The sequence below is a fragment of the Triticum dicoccoides genome, chromosome 7A, assembly GCF_002162155.2.
Source record: "Triticum dicoccoides isolate Atlit2015 ecotype Zavitan chromosome 7A, WEW_v2.0, whole genome shotgun sequence".
NCBI lineage: Eukaryota > Viridiplantae > Streptophyta > Magnoliopsida > Poales > Poaceae > Triticum > Triticum dicoccoides.
In genome coordinates this window covers 703,013,984-703,029,420 of record NC_041392.1, presented here as the reverse complement: position 1 = coordinate 703,029,420, position 15,437 = coordinate 703,013,984, and the positions used below count along the sequence as shown (strand labels likewise).

Genomic DNA, 15,437 nt, shown 5'->3' with positions numbered 1-15,437 from the left:
CGCCTTCGACTGGCTCGACCTCTTCGCCTTCCTCAACTCCCCCGCCGACTCCTACCAGATCCCCCACCCGCCCCCGCCGCTGGCGGACGACGCGGCAGTGGAGGAGGAGCTGGCGATAATCCTCGAGCGGGAGAAGGACCGGGAGCGGGCGCGGAGGGCGGACCACCGGCGGCTGCGGCAGCGGCAGGTCAAGGCGGAGACGGAGGCGTGGGCGCGGGCCGCGGAGGAGTACCGCCAGCTCGAGCGCGAGATGCTCGACCGCCACCTCGCCCCCCAGCTGCCCTACGTCAAGTCGCTCTTCCTCGGCTGGTTCGAGCCGCTGCGCGACGCCGTCGCCAGGGACCAGGACGTGCAGCGCCGCAAGCGGGTCAAGCACGTCTACGCCAAGTACCTGCTCCTGCTCCCCGCCGAGAAGGTCGCCGTCATCGTCATGCACAAGATGATGGGCCTCCTCATGTCCAGCAAGGACGGCTGCGGCAGCGTCCGCGTCGTCCAGGCCGCGCACTCCATCGGCGAGGCCGTCGAGCGCGAGGTTTGTTATTGATGGCTCACTTCTAGCCGCAACTTCATGGTAGACAATTTTTCGATACTACTATCTATTATGACTTAGAAATATTAGCTCGTTTACAACAATGTGATACTTAGGCCTAGTGATGGCGACCTTAGTGTAATTAATGTAGATGGTTCCTTGTGATTTCCATCTGACTGGTCAACAATTTGACTTGATCGACATGCCTAATTAGTAGTTCTGCAATGCAATGAAGTTAAGAAATTGGAGGAGCCGAGGACATTATGCAACTGGTGGATGTGCTATGGGTTATGATATTTTGTCTCCAAATCGTGTCGTGGTGTGATAGCTGGATGAAGTTGTTGACCTACTTTGTTAATTAAGATCCAATAGATACATCGTGTGAGTTGTTCAGCAAGTGGAGATGGCATCTATTTGCCCGTTTGACTATAGGTTTTCTGGCAGTGACAATGTGACATGATGACAGATTGCCAGATCTGAAATCATGTGCGGTGTGTATTTTATTTATGGATGACAAAGCCTTGGATTAGGAATTCATCTTCCTCTGGCTCAGGCTTCGGCTATTCTGCTTGTGCGCTAGAGCTGTATATGTTGTAAAGGACTGGAGTTTGATCACGTTAATTAGGATGAACTCAATGCTATTGTAGGAGGTTCTCCACTTTGCCATTCAGTATTCATCACACAATGTTTCCTAGTGTCAGTTGATTTTTCTGTGTGTTGAAAGCTATTTATTGTTCTGCAGTACAAAGTCCAGGCTTTCTTTCAGAAGACTAGGAGAAAAACTAGGAGCAAAACTGACAGTGAAAATGATCCAGCATTAAACAAGGAACAGGCAAAATGCCGGAAACTTGTTAAGAGTTTGGTGAGGAGGCGAAAATTGACTGAAGCACAGAAGCTTGTGCAGCAGGAGATTGAACTGGAGGAATGGGGCACAGAAGCCCAAGTGAAGGTTTGTTTTCCAGATAGCATACCTACAATTACAGAATTTTGTCTCATATGTTATGGAAGGTAATCCTCCTTTTGTGACTGCAGCTAGGAACTCGCCTGATTGAATTGTTGTTGGATTCGGCATTTGTGCAGTCACCAGCCGACCAAACACCCGACAGTTCTCCTGATTTTCGACCTGCATTTAAGCATGTATTGCGAAAGCCTATTGTAGAAAATGGGTAGGGCTGCACAGTTTCCCAGCGTTTGCCTTTGTTGCATGCTTTGTGTTTGCATTGACATGCACTGTTGTGTCAGTATCATGTGCTTGCTTAGATTCCTTAGATCTGTTCTGACATTTCTGTTCAATGAGCAGGAGACTAAAGAAGAAGCACTTCGTGATAGAGTGTGATCCTCTTGTGCATGAGGGGTTCGAAAGCACTGTAAGTTTATTTTGCACTGCTATGATGTTCTTTTCTGGATGGATATAGACTTTTGACCTAAATGACCATCCACTTGTTTTCTTTTCCTTATTTTTATAATCTGGATTTTCTCGAGTGTCAACCCATCGAGTTTGTTCAAAAATTTACTTGCAATGCTCGCTGCATTGCAGATTGCATTTTCTTGTTTTTATCTGTTCAATGGAAATGCTTCACACGTATTTAGAAGTTTGAATTTTTTGCAGGCTAGACACGTGGAGATACCCTATCTTCCTATGCTGGTACCTCCTATGAAATGGAAGGGGTATGGTAGTGATTCATGCATTTGTCCTTTTTCAGTTAATTATGTTGGGTATTTACTAGTTCATCAATATTTAAAGTAGCTATGTATGGTTAATTAGATGATATAGTTGATTGCATCTTCTGTCTGGTGATCATTTTCGAACCATGTATTGTTTCAGCTATGATAAAGGCGGACACCTTTTTCTGCCTTCGTATGTTATGCGGACACATGGTGTGAAGGACCAGAAGGAAGCCATTAAGAGTGTTCCAAGAAAACAGCTGCGAAAAGTATTCGAGGTTTGCTGACCAGTCATCTTTGACACAGCCTGCATTTATATTCTTAAACTCGTTTCCCTTGGCATTGTGGCACATCATCAACACTCGTTTCCTTAGTAGTGAATGTTAGTCTCATAACAGCATGGTCTAGATATTCTTCCTGCTTTAATGATTATTTCTGATGTTTATTCATTTGTGCTTGCTTATTTTTATTGAATGATGAAAGCAGTCTGAAGCATTGTCATATTGGCAGGCATTAGATATCCTTGGGGGTACTAAATGGAGAGTGAATAGACGGGTACATGACGTTGTTGAGACTATTTGGAGTCGTGGTGGGGGTATTGCAGGACTTGTTGATAAGGGAAATGTGAGTCAACTGCATATGGTCAATTCTGACATTGTGAATACTTTGTTTCCTTCTGTTTTCATAATATGCTGTAGTGGCCACACATGTTTTTAACTACCTGTTCGCTCTTCTGTTTTGTGTATAGATTCCTCTACCTGAACAACCTGAAACAGAAGACCCAGATGAAATCCAGAAATGGAAGTGGAGCGTAAAGAAGACAAAGAAAGCTAACCGCGAACTGCATGCTGAGCGATGCGATACAGAACTAAAACTCTCTGTATGTGTTATAAAGAGGCGCTCTTACTTTCTTAGATATCACGGTCTACATTTTTTGGTATGGTATGCTGTTACTGAAGCTACACCGTTTCCACCTTTGTGAATAGGTTGCTCGTAAAATGAGAGAGGAGGATGGCTTCTATTATCCTCATAATCTAGATTTCCGTGGTCGTGCATACCCTATGCATCCACATCTGAGTCACCTAGGTTCAGATCTATGCCGAGGTGTTCTAGAGTATGCTGAAGGGCGGCCACTCGGAAAATCTGGTTTACGCTGGTTGAAGATACATTTGGCTAACAAATATGGCGGAGGCATTGAAAAGCTTTCTCATGAGAGCAAACTAGCGTTTGTGGAGGATCATTTGCCTGATATATTTGATTCAGCATCAAATCCTGTTGATGGGAACTGTTGGTGGATTAATGCTGAGGATCCATTTCAATGTCTAGCTGCATGCATGGATCTTTCTAAGGCATTAGAAAGTCCATCACCTCATGATGCTGTCTCTCACCTACCTATTCATCAGGTATTGTCTTCATTGAGAATGAGGCTCACTCGCATAGGTTTCGACATTACTTAAATCATCACCTGTAAATAGAGAATAGCGAAAGACCAATATCCTAGGATTGATCAAGGTTAATAACTCAATATTATGTGCACCGAGGTGTTACTTATGCTTTTGCAATGAAAGCATTTGAGATATCTCTGCCCAGCCGCATTCTGTCACGACATTACTAATTACTGGTCACATTTTCCATCTTTTAGGATGGTTCATGCAATGGGTTACAACACTATGCCGCTCTTGGAAGAGACTATGTAAGTTTTTCCTGCTATACCAACTGAGCATCACTTGGCCTGAACATTATTTTCTGTACTTGTGATATCGTAAAATAAAGCTAGCACTTTGTGCTTAATATGTAATTATATAGTCGAGTGTACTGTTTTTTTTATTTTACATGAATTTTCTTCACTGTCTGGAATTTATCAGTACTCAACCGGGTCGCAAAACTTCTGTTTTCATTTGCATGTTTTTTTTCATGAAATTCTATAGTGGAACTATCCAGATATTAACACTTGACAATTGTCTTTGTACAGATGGGTGCGGCAGCTGTCAACTTGGTTCCTGGAGAGAAACCTGCAGATATCTACTCAGAAATAGCTGCTAGGTGCCTCCCTCCCCCTCTCTAATTCCCGTATGCACTACATTTGTGGATGCCCCCCACCCCCCACCCCCACGGAAGGATCAACAAACATCGCTTACATCTTCTAGTTGTTCAAAACAGCTCTACATGTCTATTTTGATTATATTTCTGAGCTATTTATGTAAGTTGTTATCATAACTGAATTATCATACTACTAGGAAATATATTTTATATGTCCTAGGGAAAACTTTTACCTTTACCATTAAGTTACCTTCTTTTATTAGATCAGGCGACAAAGTATTTGCCTTCATTAAAACACAAGCAGTGACAATTGTGCGTGAAGAAAAACAAATCCATGAAGTTATATGTTTGACTTCTTGAAATAAATGTAGCCGGCTGTGACTAAGGAACCTTTCTGTAATTCTAAAAGAAACAACAGGCTCTAGCAACATCTCGTTTTTATAATTTTATTTGGAAAGAACACTAAGGTACCATAGGGAGGGCAGGCCTTGAACCTGAACGACCACTGAAGCTGTTGCCACACCCAGTTCTCCTTTCCAATTATTAATTTGCCTTAATAGATTATAGTATCTTGTAACAGCCTCTTGCAGAAATGTAGGGAAAGGCTGCCTACAATAGACCCAAAGTGGTCGGACCCTTCCCCGGACCCTGCGCAAGCGGGAGCTACATGCACCGGGGCTGCCCTTTAATAGATTATAGTATTTAGCTTATTTGTCATCTAACTGTTAACTCAGTTTTTAGATTATTTATTTCATAATGCTTTTCCCTAGTGCCTAGTGGCACTCAGTAATTAATAATGTTTTGGCATAAACTTGACTGAAGGGTATTGGATGTTGTACGGGAAGACTCAATGAAAGATCCTGCTACTGATCCAAGTGTTTCATTAGCAAAGGTTTTAGTTGATGAGGTTAGCCTTCTCCCTGCCCCGCTCTGCCTCTGTCAAGAAATATTCTTCTTCGTGTACTTTTCTTTAACAAAACAGTTGAGGACCTGGACATTGGTAGCTTACAGGTGGATAGGAAGCTGGTCAAGCAGACAGTGATGACGTCAGTTTATGGTGTCACATTTATCGGTGCTCGCCAGCAAATTATGAAGAGGCTTCAAGAGAAAGGACACATTACAGATGACAAATTGCTCTATGATGTGTCCTGCTATGCTACCAGGGTAAGTACTTCATTTGCATCTGACAGACTGGCGATTTTTGCGACTCCCTATCATTGTTAAAGAAGGCACACCTAGGCTCTAGGTGATAGCAAAACGCCTAGAGCTTAATCGTGCTAGGTGTGCACAGCGTGTGCTTTGGTGAGAAAAGCACAAGGCGGTGGCAAAATACGCAATTAATGCCTAGTGCATTCTTTTTCCTTGCTCCCTATTGATTGCATTGGAGAGACAAGGACATGCTGTAACTGTTGTATCTCTGATGAAGGTAACTTTGGATGCACTAGGACAAATGTTCCAATCTGCCCGTGCTATAATGGCATGGCTTGGTGACTGTGCAAAGGTATACGATATATTCTGTTCTGAATCATAGTTTTTTCAATTGATTTAAAATTTGACAGGCATCCCAATGTAAAGTGTGGCATTGCATGTTCCTTTGTACAATAATCTTGGTAGTTGAGTTGAGTTATCAAAAGGCTCTGACAGTGTTTCAATTCTTCATAGATGATTGCTTCAAAAAATCAACCAGTCAGATGGACGAGTCCTGTTGGTCTTCCAGTTGTGCAACCATACAAGAAATATAAAAACTATATGGTAAGCTACTTATCAACTATTGCACATATATGTGCATTTTTTTTGTATATCTACACTAAACAAGCAGTGTACATGGATACTTGATTTGTTTTGGTTATGCTTGCTCACTTTTCTTCGAGGGAGCATATTTGCTCATTTGTGTAAATGTCATGTTAGTTATGCACCTTTCGAAACATCACTGCAGTGTGAGTTGAAGAGCACTATTTTTTTGAACAGGAGAAGAACACTATTGGTTCGTACATGAAAATAAACATGAGCTAATTGTATAATCTGGACCATATTTGTTTTAATTCTCATATAATCCTTGAAAAAGGTGTCCAACGTCTGGAAGGGGCATTCTAGGAAGGATTGAGATGCATTCAAGTTAAAATATTTAATTGCTGCGAGACAATGCTCTACTATTTTGCCACTTTATGAACACTATTTGTGTTATTTATTTCAATATCGCCATTATCGTGCAGATACGAACTTCTTTGCAATGTCTGGCTTTACGACGGGAGGGTGATGCAGTAAGTAACTCTATTCACTTACTCCTTGCTTATTCCAACTATCATGGTTAATTTTTGCTGTCATTAAATTTTAGATTGCAACCCAACGGCAAAAGGCAGCTTTTCCACCGAATTTTGTGCATTCTCTTGATAGTTCACATATGATGATGACGGCAATTACTTGCAAGGAGGCTGGTCTTCATTTTGCAGGTATTTTCTGATTTCTGGTTCCATTGCTAGCACAAATATTTTAGTAGCAAACCTCCTCCCAGTACCAACCAACCTTAAGCTTTCACTTCAGTGGAAGTGGAATGAACTGGATTGTTTTCTTTGATCTACTGCATTTAGCCTTATTTTCTGAAAGGATACATTTAGCTAAAATTCGACATTGCCTTCTTTAAACTTCATCTTTATATCAAAATTTCCATATTGGCCTTTACCAGCCCTTTTAGAAAAATGTTATACATGCTACTGGTTTTGCATCCCAGCAGCAGTAGCTACCTTTTACATTTTCGGTCGTTTCATGCATTGTCACTGAGGCAAGGTGTTCTGTTCATATATAATAATATACCAGATAGGAATAAGCTTGATGTAAAACAAAGTTTCTGGTGAATCATGGATGTCAGCTTCCTTTTCTTGCTGTTGGGTAATGTGCTATGATCTAAAAACGTCTTATATTTTGGTAGAGGGAGTACTTGTTTAAATTCTCATAAGTGTTCAGTCAGTAGTGCTAATTGTTGGTTCCAGTATATTTGCGCAAATCAAATAGCATATGATTTTGCTAAAAAGGTCCCACAATCCTCAAATACACTTGCTTGCCTATTATTCAGACAACAAGAATAAGGTCCTGTTAGGGTCCAAATATGACGAGTTGACCAGGATCCAAGCTCTCTTGGGAGCATATGGTGTAATTTTAGTGCGAAAGAATGTAGTCACAATCCCTTTGTATCAAACAGCCAATAGATAATGCAAATTAAGTCGATTTTGGACGTTGTCCTCAAATGCTTTGTGCTTTCGTTACTTGTGCTTATGATGCTTGTCGGTAAGCAATTTATGTTGCCTTCTGCTGATGTGTTTTGGCTGCAGGAGTGCATGACTCATTTTGGGTGCATGCATGTGATGTCGATAAAATGAATCAGATCTTGAGAGAGCAATTCGTGGAGCTGTACAGCATGCCAATCCTTGAAAACGTATGCTGTCAGACTGTACCCTATGTCTTTTAATCATGCAATGCTTTGTTCTTCAACTGTATCAGTAGATTATTCCGTAATGCTCTTTTTCTTATATTGAATCCAGCTACTGGAAGAGTTTCAAACATTATTTCCGACAGTAGAGTTTCCTCCCTGCCCAGCACAGGGGAATTTTGATGTGAGAGAAGTTCTCAAGTCTACCTATTTCTTCAACTAAGCTTACCGGGAGAGTTACACTGTAACATGTCCATGGGCTCGGCATGGTTGAATAGCTGAATTGCCAGATCATTTTATTCACAAATCACAGAAAGATGGTTGTGCAGCAGCCAGCGGCTGATGGGCCAAGAAGCTGAGTTTTTAAAAATCTTTGGCGTGAGAAGCAATTACAGCAGCAAGCCATTGCAACTCAGCCTTGTTGGCACACCGGCAATAGAAGCGTGAATGGTGTTTTGGCATCGGCAAATCAACTCGCTGGACTCTGGACCCAGGAGCATGCCAAATGGTTAGACGAAGCCCTGATCTGAACGAGCCTCAAGTAGTTGATGCTGATGATTTTTTGGTTGACGCATGATCTACCAGGATTTAAAGTTCAGTCAAGGCGCTGCCTACCAGTACTCAGGCCAAGAAGGTAAGTTATGGGATATCAAGTTGTCAATTGCTGAAGAGTCCAGTCATGCTGACGATGCTGATTGAAATTTACCATAGATGAGAGTCTGAACCCTAATTTTACTGTCTATACGTTTTTTGATCTCTTAGGATTTTTGTAGCCGATGGCTCTGCATGCGCTGCACCATCACCCTGTAATAATGTGTAGAATCCGGGCACCAAACAGAAACCAAAAAGTGTATATGAGATCCATAGATGCTGTTGACATGAAATAAAAATGTACATGAGAAAACTTTTGACTCTACTACTGCACTAATCTTTGGTCTCCTTGATGATGTTGTTCCGGTACGTAGATATGATCGTGTGGTGTTGACTCTTGTACTACAGCTTTACTACAAACTAGTCGTTCGAAGTTTGAACGAATTCTGATCAAATTATTTTTGAGCGTTTCTTTTCTTTTTGGAAATAGTGCCAATGAACCAAACACTTGACACGCACGAAGCGTGCCTACTCTTCAGTCGAACACGACAAGCTTCTCGTACATGGGCCCGGAGATGGCCTTGTCCATGACGGCCCTGGGCGACGGGGTGTAGTCGCCGCCGAGGAACAGCTTGAGCATGTTCTTGGAGAAGCCGCTCACCAGCGCCACCCCCTTCTGCTCCGTCGTCACCGGCACCGAGCGCGAGGCCCGCAGGTTCCAGAACACCACCTGCGGGCCTCGGCGTACTTCCTCGTGATCGCCTCGTAGTCCGTCTCCCACGGCCTCGTCGAACTCCATGTCGCTGAACACAAACACCTTCTTCACCATGCGCTCCGGAGGGACCTTGCCGGCGACGGCCACGCGCAGGAGCTGGTCGAACACGGCCTGGAAGTCGGTGTTCATGCCCCACTCCATCTCGCAGATGAACTCCGCCTTCTCCGACAGGGTCTCGCCGCGGATGCGGTGCAGCTGTGGCCCCGCGCTGAAGGTGATCACGCGGTGGCGCCACGGCTCATCGCAGAGCTCCGACAGGAGGAGCCCCAGCGCGACGCAGACGTCCATGGGGACGCCGTGCATGCTGCCCGACACGTCGCACACGGCGAGGCAGTTGTTGAGCTTGCCCAGCGCCAGCAGGTCCTCCACCATGCGCTTCCACTGCAGGTCGGCGACCTCGTCCTCGCCGTCGACGGCCGACTCCAGGATCTTGTGCGGCAGCAGGGCGCCCGCCGCGATCTTCTTCTTTCCCGACTTGACGTCGGCGAGGTAGCCGTTGAAGCGCTCTTGGTCGTGATAGATGAAGTGGTCCTTGTAGTTCTTCATGGCGACGGACGCCACGCGCGTGTACAGCACCTTCCCCCACTCGCCCGCCGACATGAAGGTCTCGGGGAGCTCGAGGGCATGGCGGAGCGGCACGTAGGCCTCCTTGCGGAGGCGCTCCCGCGCGCGGTAGGCGTAGTGCGCGTCCGGCATGTCCTCGGGAAGATCGCGGGCCGAGCCCTTGGGGAAGAGGCGGCGCGCGATGGCCTCGCAGATGAGCGTGGAGCGGTCGTAGCAGCTGTCGACCGACGGGCACCATTTCCCGGCCAGCGAGAGGTTGATTTTGCCCTCCGCGAGCTTCTTCATGTCCTCGGCGAGGAGGTCGGCGAACACCTCCGCCGTCATGTCATGGAGGAGGCGGTAGTTCTGGTCGCGGGCGTACCTCTGGACGGCCGTCGCCGCGGCGTCCGCGCGCTTCTTCCGTCGCTCGACGGTGGCCTGGGCGGCCTCCTCCAGATCACGCCTCTGGCTAGCAGCAACGCGCGCCTTCCTCGTGCGTTTCTTCTCGCGGCGCGCGAGCTCCGGCACCTCCTTCGTCGGCCCGCGGTGCGCCATACGCAATCGAAGGCGGGCGATGAGTCCTCCCTCGGCGGCGAGGCGGGCCTGCTTCCCCGGGGTCCTGGTGGAGGCGCCGCCGTGGATGATGCGGTGGAGGATCTCGGGGAGGTCCTTGAGGTAGCCGAACTCGGCGACGGGGCGCGCGTTGAGGCAGAAATATGCTGCTGGACCATGGTCCAGCCGAACCCACGCTCCAAACCTTCCATCTGTAATGTACGTTTTATAATCTTCTATTTTTAATGAAGCAATTGGTGGTCTCACATTCAGGTTTTTTTGTCTCATCTTTCAAGTATTTTTATATCTTCTCCCACCTTCGCTGGTTTTTTTAGTAGATTTTTTTTCGTCCCCTCCCCCGCTTCATCGGTTTATTTTCGCGTCACCCTGTCACACAACGAAAGAAATCTGAGCAGATCAAAACTTTTCATACTAGCGCAAGTTATTTAGTAATGTAGAATCAATCACGAACAATCTTTAAAGATCAAATCTAAATTAATTAAACTTACCTTAAATCACTCAATCACATTAATTAGAAAACAAATAATTGATTTTTAGAAAAATCGCTCAATCACATTAACCTTACCTTAACTCACGGATGGTAATCAATCTCCAAACAAAGGAAATAATACATCGATGGAGCAGTAAATAAACTCCTTTTCTTATGACATGTATATGATCTTCCCTTCCCTCTCCGTTGTCGAGCGTTCTTGATTCTCGAGGCCGATGCTTGGGCTGCGTCACTGGATCGCGACGGTGCCGGAGGACGAGGACGGCGAGGCCGGGTGCCGCGGCACCTCGTTGGCCGTGGCCGGTGAAGGGGGCGAAGAAGGGCGGCTTCCCTGGCCGTGGCCCTGGGAGTTGATGCGGTGGAAGCGGCACTTGAAGGACCCAGCGTGGGTGGCCGGCGCGCAGACGCACTTGGAAGCGGGCCCATGGCCCGCGCCGGATGGCGTCGACACCGGCCCGGGCCACCTCCTCCGCGTACGTATTCTTGGAGCTGTGGCTGGCCGATTTACATGAAATTAATTCTCTCAATTGTGGTGGCAAATATAATACTACCTCCGTCTAGGTGAATAAGTCATTCACGTAGTTTCAGGTCATCGATTTGAGGAATTAAATATGTATTATATATCATGAAAAGTATATCATCAGATTTCTACATGAAAGTAGTTTCTAAATATATATTTTTTGTCACATATAATACATATTTAGATCGGTTTTGCTAAAGCACATCTAGATGTGTCATAAGTATTGTACATCTAAGTCCTATGTCATTGATCTTACGTTAAGATTCGTGAGGATATTTTATTTTTCTTTTTTCTTTTCCTCTTTATATTTGATTCACTCACTTAGATGTGCAATAACTAGAGCACATCTAGATGTGTCTTAGACACACCCTATTTAGATAGTTAAATCATTGACCTGGAACTACGCGAATGACTTATTCACCAGACGGGGGTAGTACACATAATTCATATTGTTATGCACTAGCGTGTGTGTGTGAAATAGATGGATCATGGTCCCGTACCCAATAAGATAAATATGTATGTGTGTGTTAGAGAGAGAGGGGGAGAGAGTGTGAGGAAGAGGGAGAGAGAGAGAGAAAGAGTGTGTGTGAGGATTTGATGGTAAAAAAAGTCGCCAATGTCACTTGATATGTATGAGAATATTAATATTGAACTCTTAAAGTTAATGTGGCCCCGTTGCAACGCACGGGCGTTTTTCTAGTCCCAATAAATTACAAGTGGACATGATGGAAAGCGAGGTTGGTATCACGCCCACACAATCCCACGTTATTCGTGCAGTTTTTATACGGTGAGCATGTATATTTAGATTACCCACAGTGAGAGTAACATAGGTGGTAACATCACACATCTCTAGGCAAAATCAATGATGTGGCGAGTAATTAATGAGGAAAGAGAGGCATGTGATAACATAGCTAGTTACTATAACATCACATATACCAAGATAAGATGAGTCTACAACCTAATAAATGAAGTATTGCATGACACCACACATATGTTACTTCTTACTATAAAGATAGTAACATAGACTAGTAACATATGCATATTACTAGTCTAAGTTACTACCCACTATAACTAGTCTTATATCTCCGCACCATATTGAACCTGTATACCTTTGGTATTCCCACTGACAGGTCAGGTCTGTTGCATGCAGAAACAAGACGCACTGAATCGCTCGTCAGTTGTAACGGCAACTTGTGGCACACTCCCCTCCTTCTCTTTAATTCATTCAGTCTTATTGCTTGGGTTGTCCAACCTTTGTTCTTAGCGCTTGTTCTCACTCTCTTTTGCAACCATCATCTCGGTTAATTGTCCACTTTTATGAAAATTAATCTTTAATCTGGTCAATTGTTCAAATAAGCATAACACCAGCTTTATGTTTCTCGCTTTTGCCAAATCATGCTTCATAAAGATGATAGTATCATCGACGTACTGTAGGATAGGCATACCTCCATCAACTAGATGAGGCACCAGGCCACCTACCTGACCAGCCTCCTTAGCCCTTTCTATTAGAATTGTCAACATATCGACTACAATGTTGAACAAAATAGGAGACATCGGATCACCTTGTCTCACGCCTTTATGTGTCTGGAAATAATGACCTATGTCGTCATTCACTTTAATTCCAACACTCATTTTTTGCGTGAAAGATTCTACCTGGCGTCGCCAGGCTTGATCAAAACCTTTCATACGCAAGGCCTGTTGAAGAAAAGGTCATTTGACTTTATCGTACGCTTTCTCCAAATCCACCTTGAAAACAACTCCATCTAGTTTTTTTGTGTGAATTTCATGGAGCGTTTCATGAAGGACCACAACCCCTTCTAGGATGTTTTTGTTCGGCATGAAAGCCGTTTGGGAATGCTGCACAATAGAATGTGCAATCTGCGTGAGCCTATTTAGTCCCTACCTTGGTGAAAATTTTAAAACTAACGTTAAGAAGACAGATCGGCCTGAACTGCTCAATTCTCACAGCCTCTGTTTTCTTAGAAAGCAGAGTTATCGTTCCAAAATTCAGGTGAAGCAACTGAAGCTGTCCAGAGAATAAATCATGGAACATCGGTATCAAATCCCCCTTAATAATATGCCAACACTTTTTATAAAACTCCGCCGGAAATCCATCCGGCTCTGGAGCCTTATTATTCTTCATCTGTGAAATGGCTTCAAACACATATTTCTCCGAAAATTGGGCAGTCAAAATATCATTCTCGTCTGCAGCAAGTTGAGGAACATTCTCAATCCTAGACTCATCCAAGGATACACAATTGTCCCCTGGAGGCCCAAACAATTGCTTGTAATATTCGGTTATGTATAATTTTAGGTTTTCCAGTCCTAAAATCGTTTCTTCGTCTTGCTCAAGCTGAAAGATTCTTTTCTTTCTGTGCTTGCCACTGGCGATCATGTGAAAGAATTGAGTGTTCGCGTCCCCCTATACAACTTTGTGAACCTTAGCTCGCAGCGCCCACTTCAATTCCTCTTCACAGAGAAGTTCTTTCAATCTCATCTCCGCATCAACTTTAGCATGAAGCTCTGTGGTCTCTAGAATTGTGGGCTCAGCTTTTAAATCTAGGGACTGAATAAGTGTAAGGAGCCTTTTCTTTTCAGTCTTATAAATCCCACTAAGATGCTTAGAGGGTGCTTGGATACGTTTTAGTCCCATGACTAAAAGTAGTGAGACTAAAACTTGCTAGCCTCACCCATGCTTGGATCCAAATACTAAAGAGACTAAAATCAAATTATTGAGCATTTATTATCCTCCAAACCATCTCGCATGTGTTAAAGTAGAGGAATTAAATGAGGAGAAAGAAGGCTAATACATATTTTAGTCATACTATACGGTTACACGCTGTTTGTTTCCTAGTACGTGCGCTACACCTTTTCACCTGCGCGTGCTACAGTACTCCTACTAGGGAGCAGGCAAGAATGGCTTCAGCCCAATTACTAGCACTAGTAATTGCCATTCCCAGTGAAAAAGAAAAAGAAAAAGAAAAAGAAAGGAAAATAAATATCTCTAGTAGGAGTACTGTACTAGTTTTTTTTTGAGGGTAAAGTACTGTACTAGTTGGACGATGGCAGACGGCGGAGGTGGCATTGTCGCAGCCAGCGGCGTAGCGCTAGATCGAGCGTGGGGACTGGAACGACCGGTCAGCGTGTCCTTGAGCCACGTGCCGCCGCCTCAAACCTTCTTTATTGAACTTTTATAGTATTTATTTAAATAAATAGATCTTTTGTGGAGTACGTATGTAAGCAGGAGAAACCGAAATGATTTCAGCCCAATGCGCGAGCGCAACGAAAGTGCGCCAAGGAATTTGGTGAAACAAACTGCAGGGCTCAGACTGTACTACCACCGTGCCTGCGCTTGGTCGCCAGCCTCCATGGAGTCTCCTCCCCGTGTACCGGGGCCTTCATGGGGTCGCCAGCCTCGTCTCGTCTCGTCTCTAGCCGTGTGGTCGACATGGATCCAGCATATATGCTCTCCCTTGCCCTTTGCCATCTCTGCTCCTTTTTTCTACTTCCTATTTGAACTAAAATCCACAATAATAATTACTGCTACGAAACGGACAGACTAGTACAGCCGTCGTGCTTTTCAGGGTGCACGGCTGCTGGCAATGTGCACACTACTGCACTGAAATTCATTCGAGTGTGCCGAGCGGCCGCCCACGCTCGCTGCGTGCTCGCATTCACGCTGCCTAGCGTCCTGCTACAGCAGATTGTTTTTCTTTCTTCTTCTTCTTCTTCTTCTTCTTTTTCTTCTTAACGTCCAACTACAGCAGAGAGTGAGTTCGAGACGGCGTTTCATCGGACGGTGCTGTTTTATTTCTCGCAAAGAAAAGGAGAGGTGTTTTTTGGCCTCTTGGCCGCCTGCGTTCACACGTAGCAGCAGGTCACGGGATACATCACTCGCTGGGTGGACACACCTTCACAGTGTGTAAAACCTACCAGACCAGGCACTGCCACAAAATTCCATATATGCTCACATGCATTCACGCATGTTGGTTCCTGGAGCTCGCGAACTTCCAACGACGTGGATCCAGGAAACCACGCTTTGCATGCCTTCTTTTTTTTGGTAGTGCTGATCATTAAAAAAAAACACGCACCAAACTTTATTCACAAAAAATAGCTACTTCCTCCGTCCGAAATACTTGTCATCAAAATAGTTAAAAAGAGATGTATCTAAAACTAAAACATGTCTAGATACATCTCTTTTTATCCATTTTGATCACAAATTTGGGTCAGTTGATTTTGGATTGAATAGAGAAACAATCAAAGGGAAGGAAGAAGCTACCCCATCAT

The 15,437-nt window shown here is 44.5% G+C and overlaps 1 protein-coding gene and 1 pseudogene across 1 annotated transcript; one reads left to right on the top strand and one right to left on the bottom strand.

Moving 5' to 3' along the window:
• Nucleotide 1: 1 nt before the first annotated feature.
• Nucleotides 2-8,574, top strand: LOC119333952 (DNA-directed RNA polymerase 3B, chloroplastic-like; the record flags this gene model as incomplete). The annotated part of the gene is made up of 19 exons (XM_037606659.1): nt 2-532; nt 1,272-1,478; nt 1,562-1,695; nt 1,830-1,896; nt 2,139-2,197; nt 2,355-2,472; nt 2,705-2,818; nt 2,943-3,074; nt 3,181-3,597; nt 3,837-3,887; nt 4,167-4,237; nt 5,057-5,141; nt 5,246-5,398; nt 5,661-5,735; nt 5,897-5,986; nt 6,448-6,495; nt 6,570-6,684; nt 7,561-7,664; nt 7,771-8,574. Coding segments are annotated over 19 exons (2,682 nt in total), but the record flags the coding sequence as incomplete, so codon positions are not given.
• A 210-nt stretch (nt 8,575-8,784) lies between these two features.
• On the bottom strand, nt 8,785-10,407 carry LOC119333950 (annotated as a pseudogene).
• Between the last annotated feature and the right edge of the window lie 5,030 nt (nt 10,408-15,437).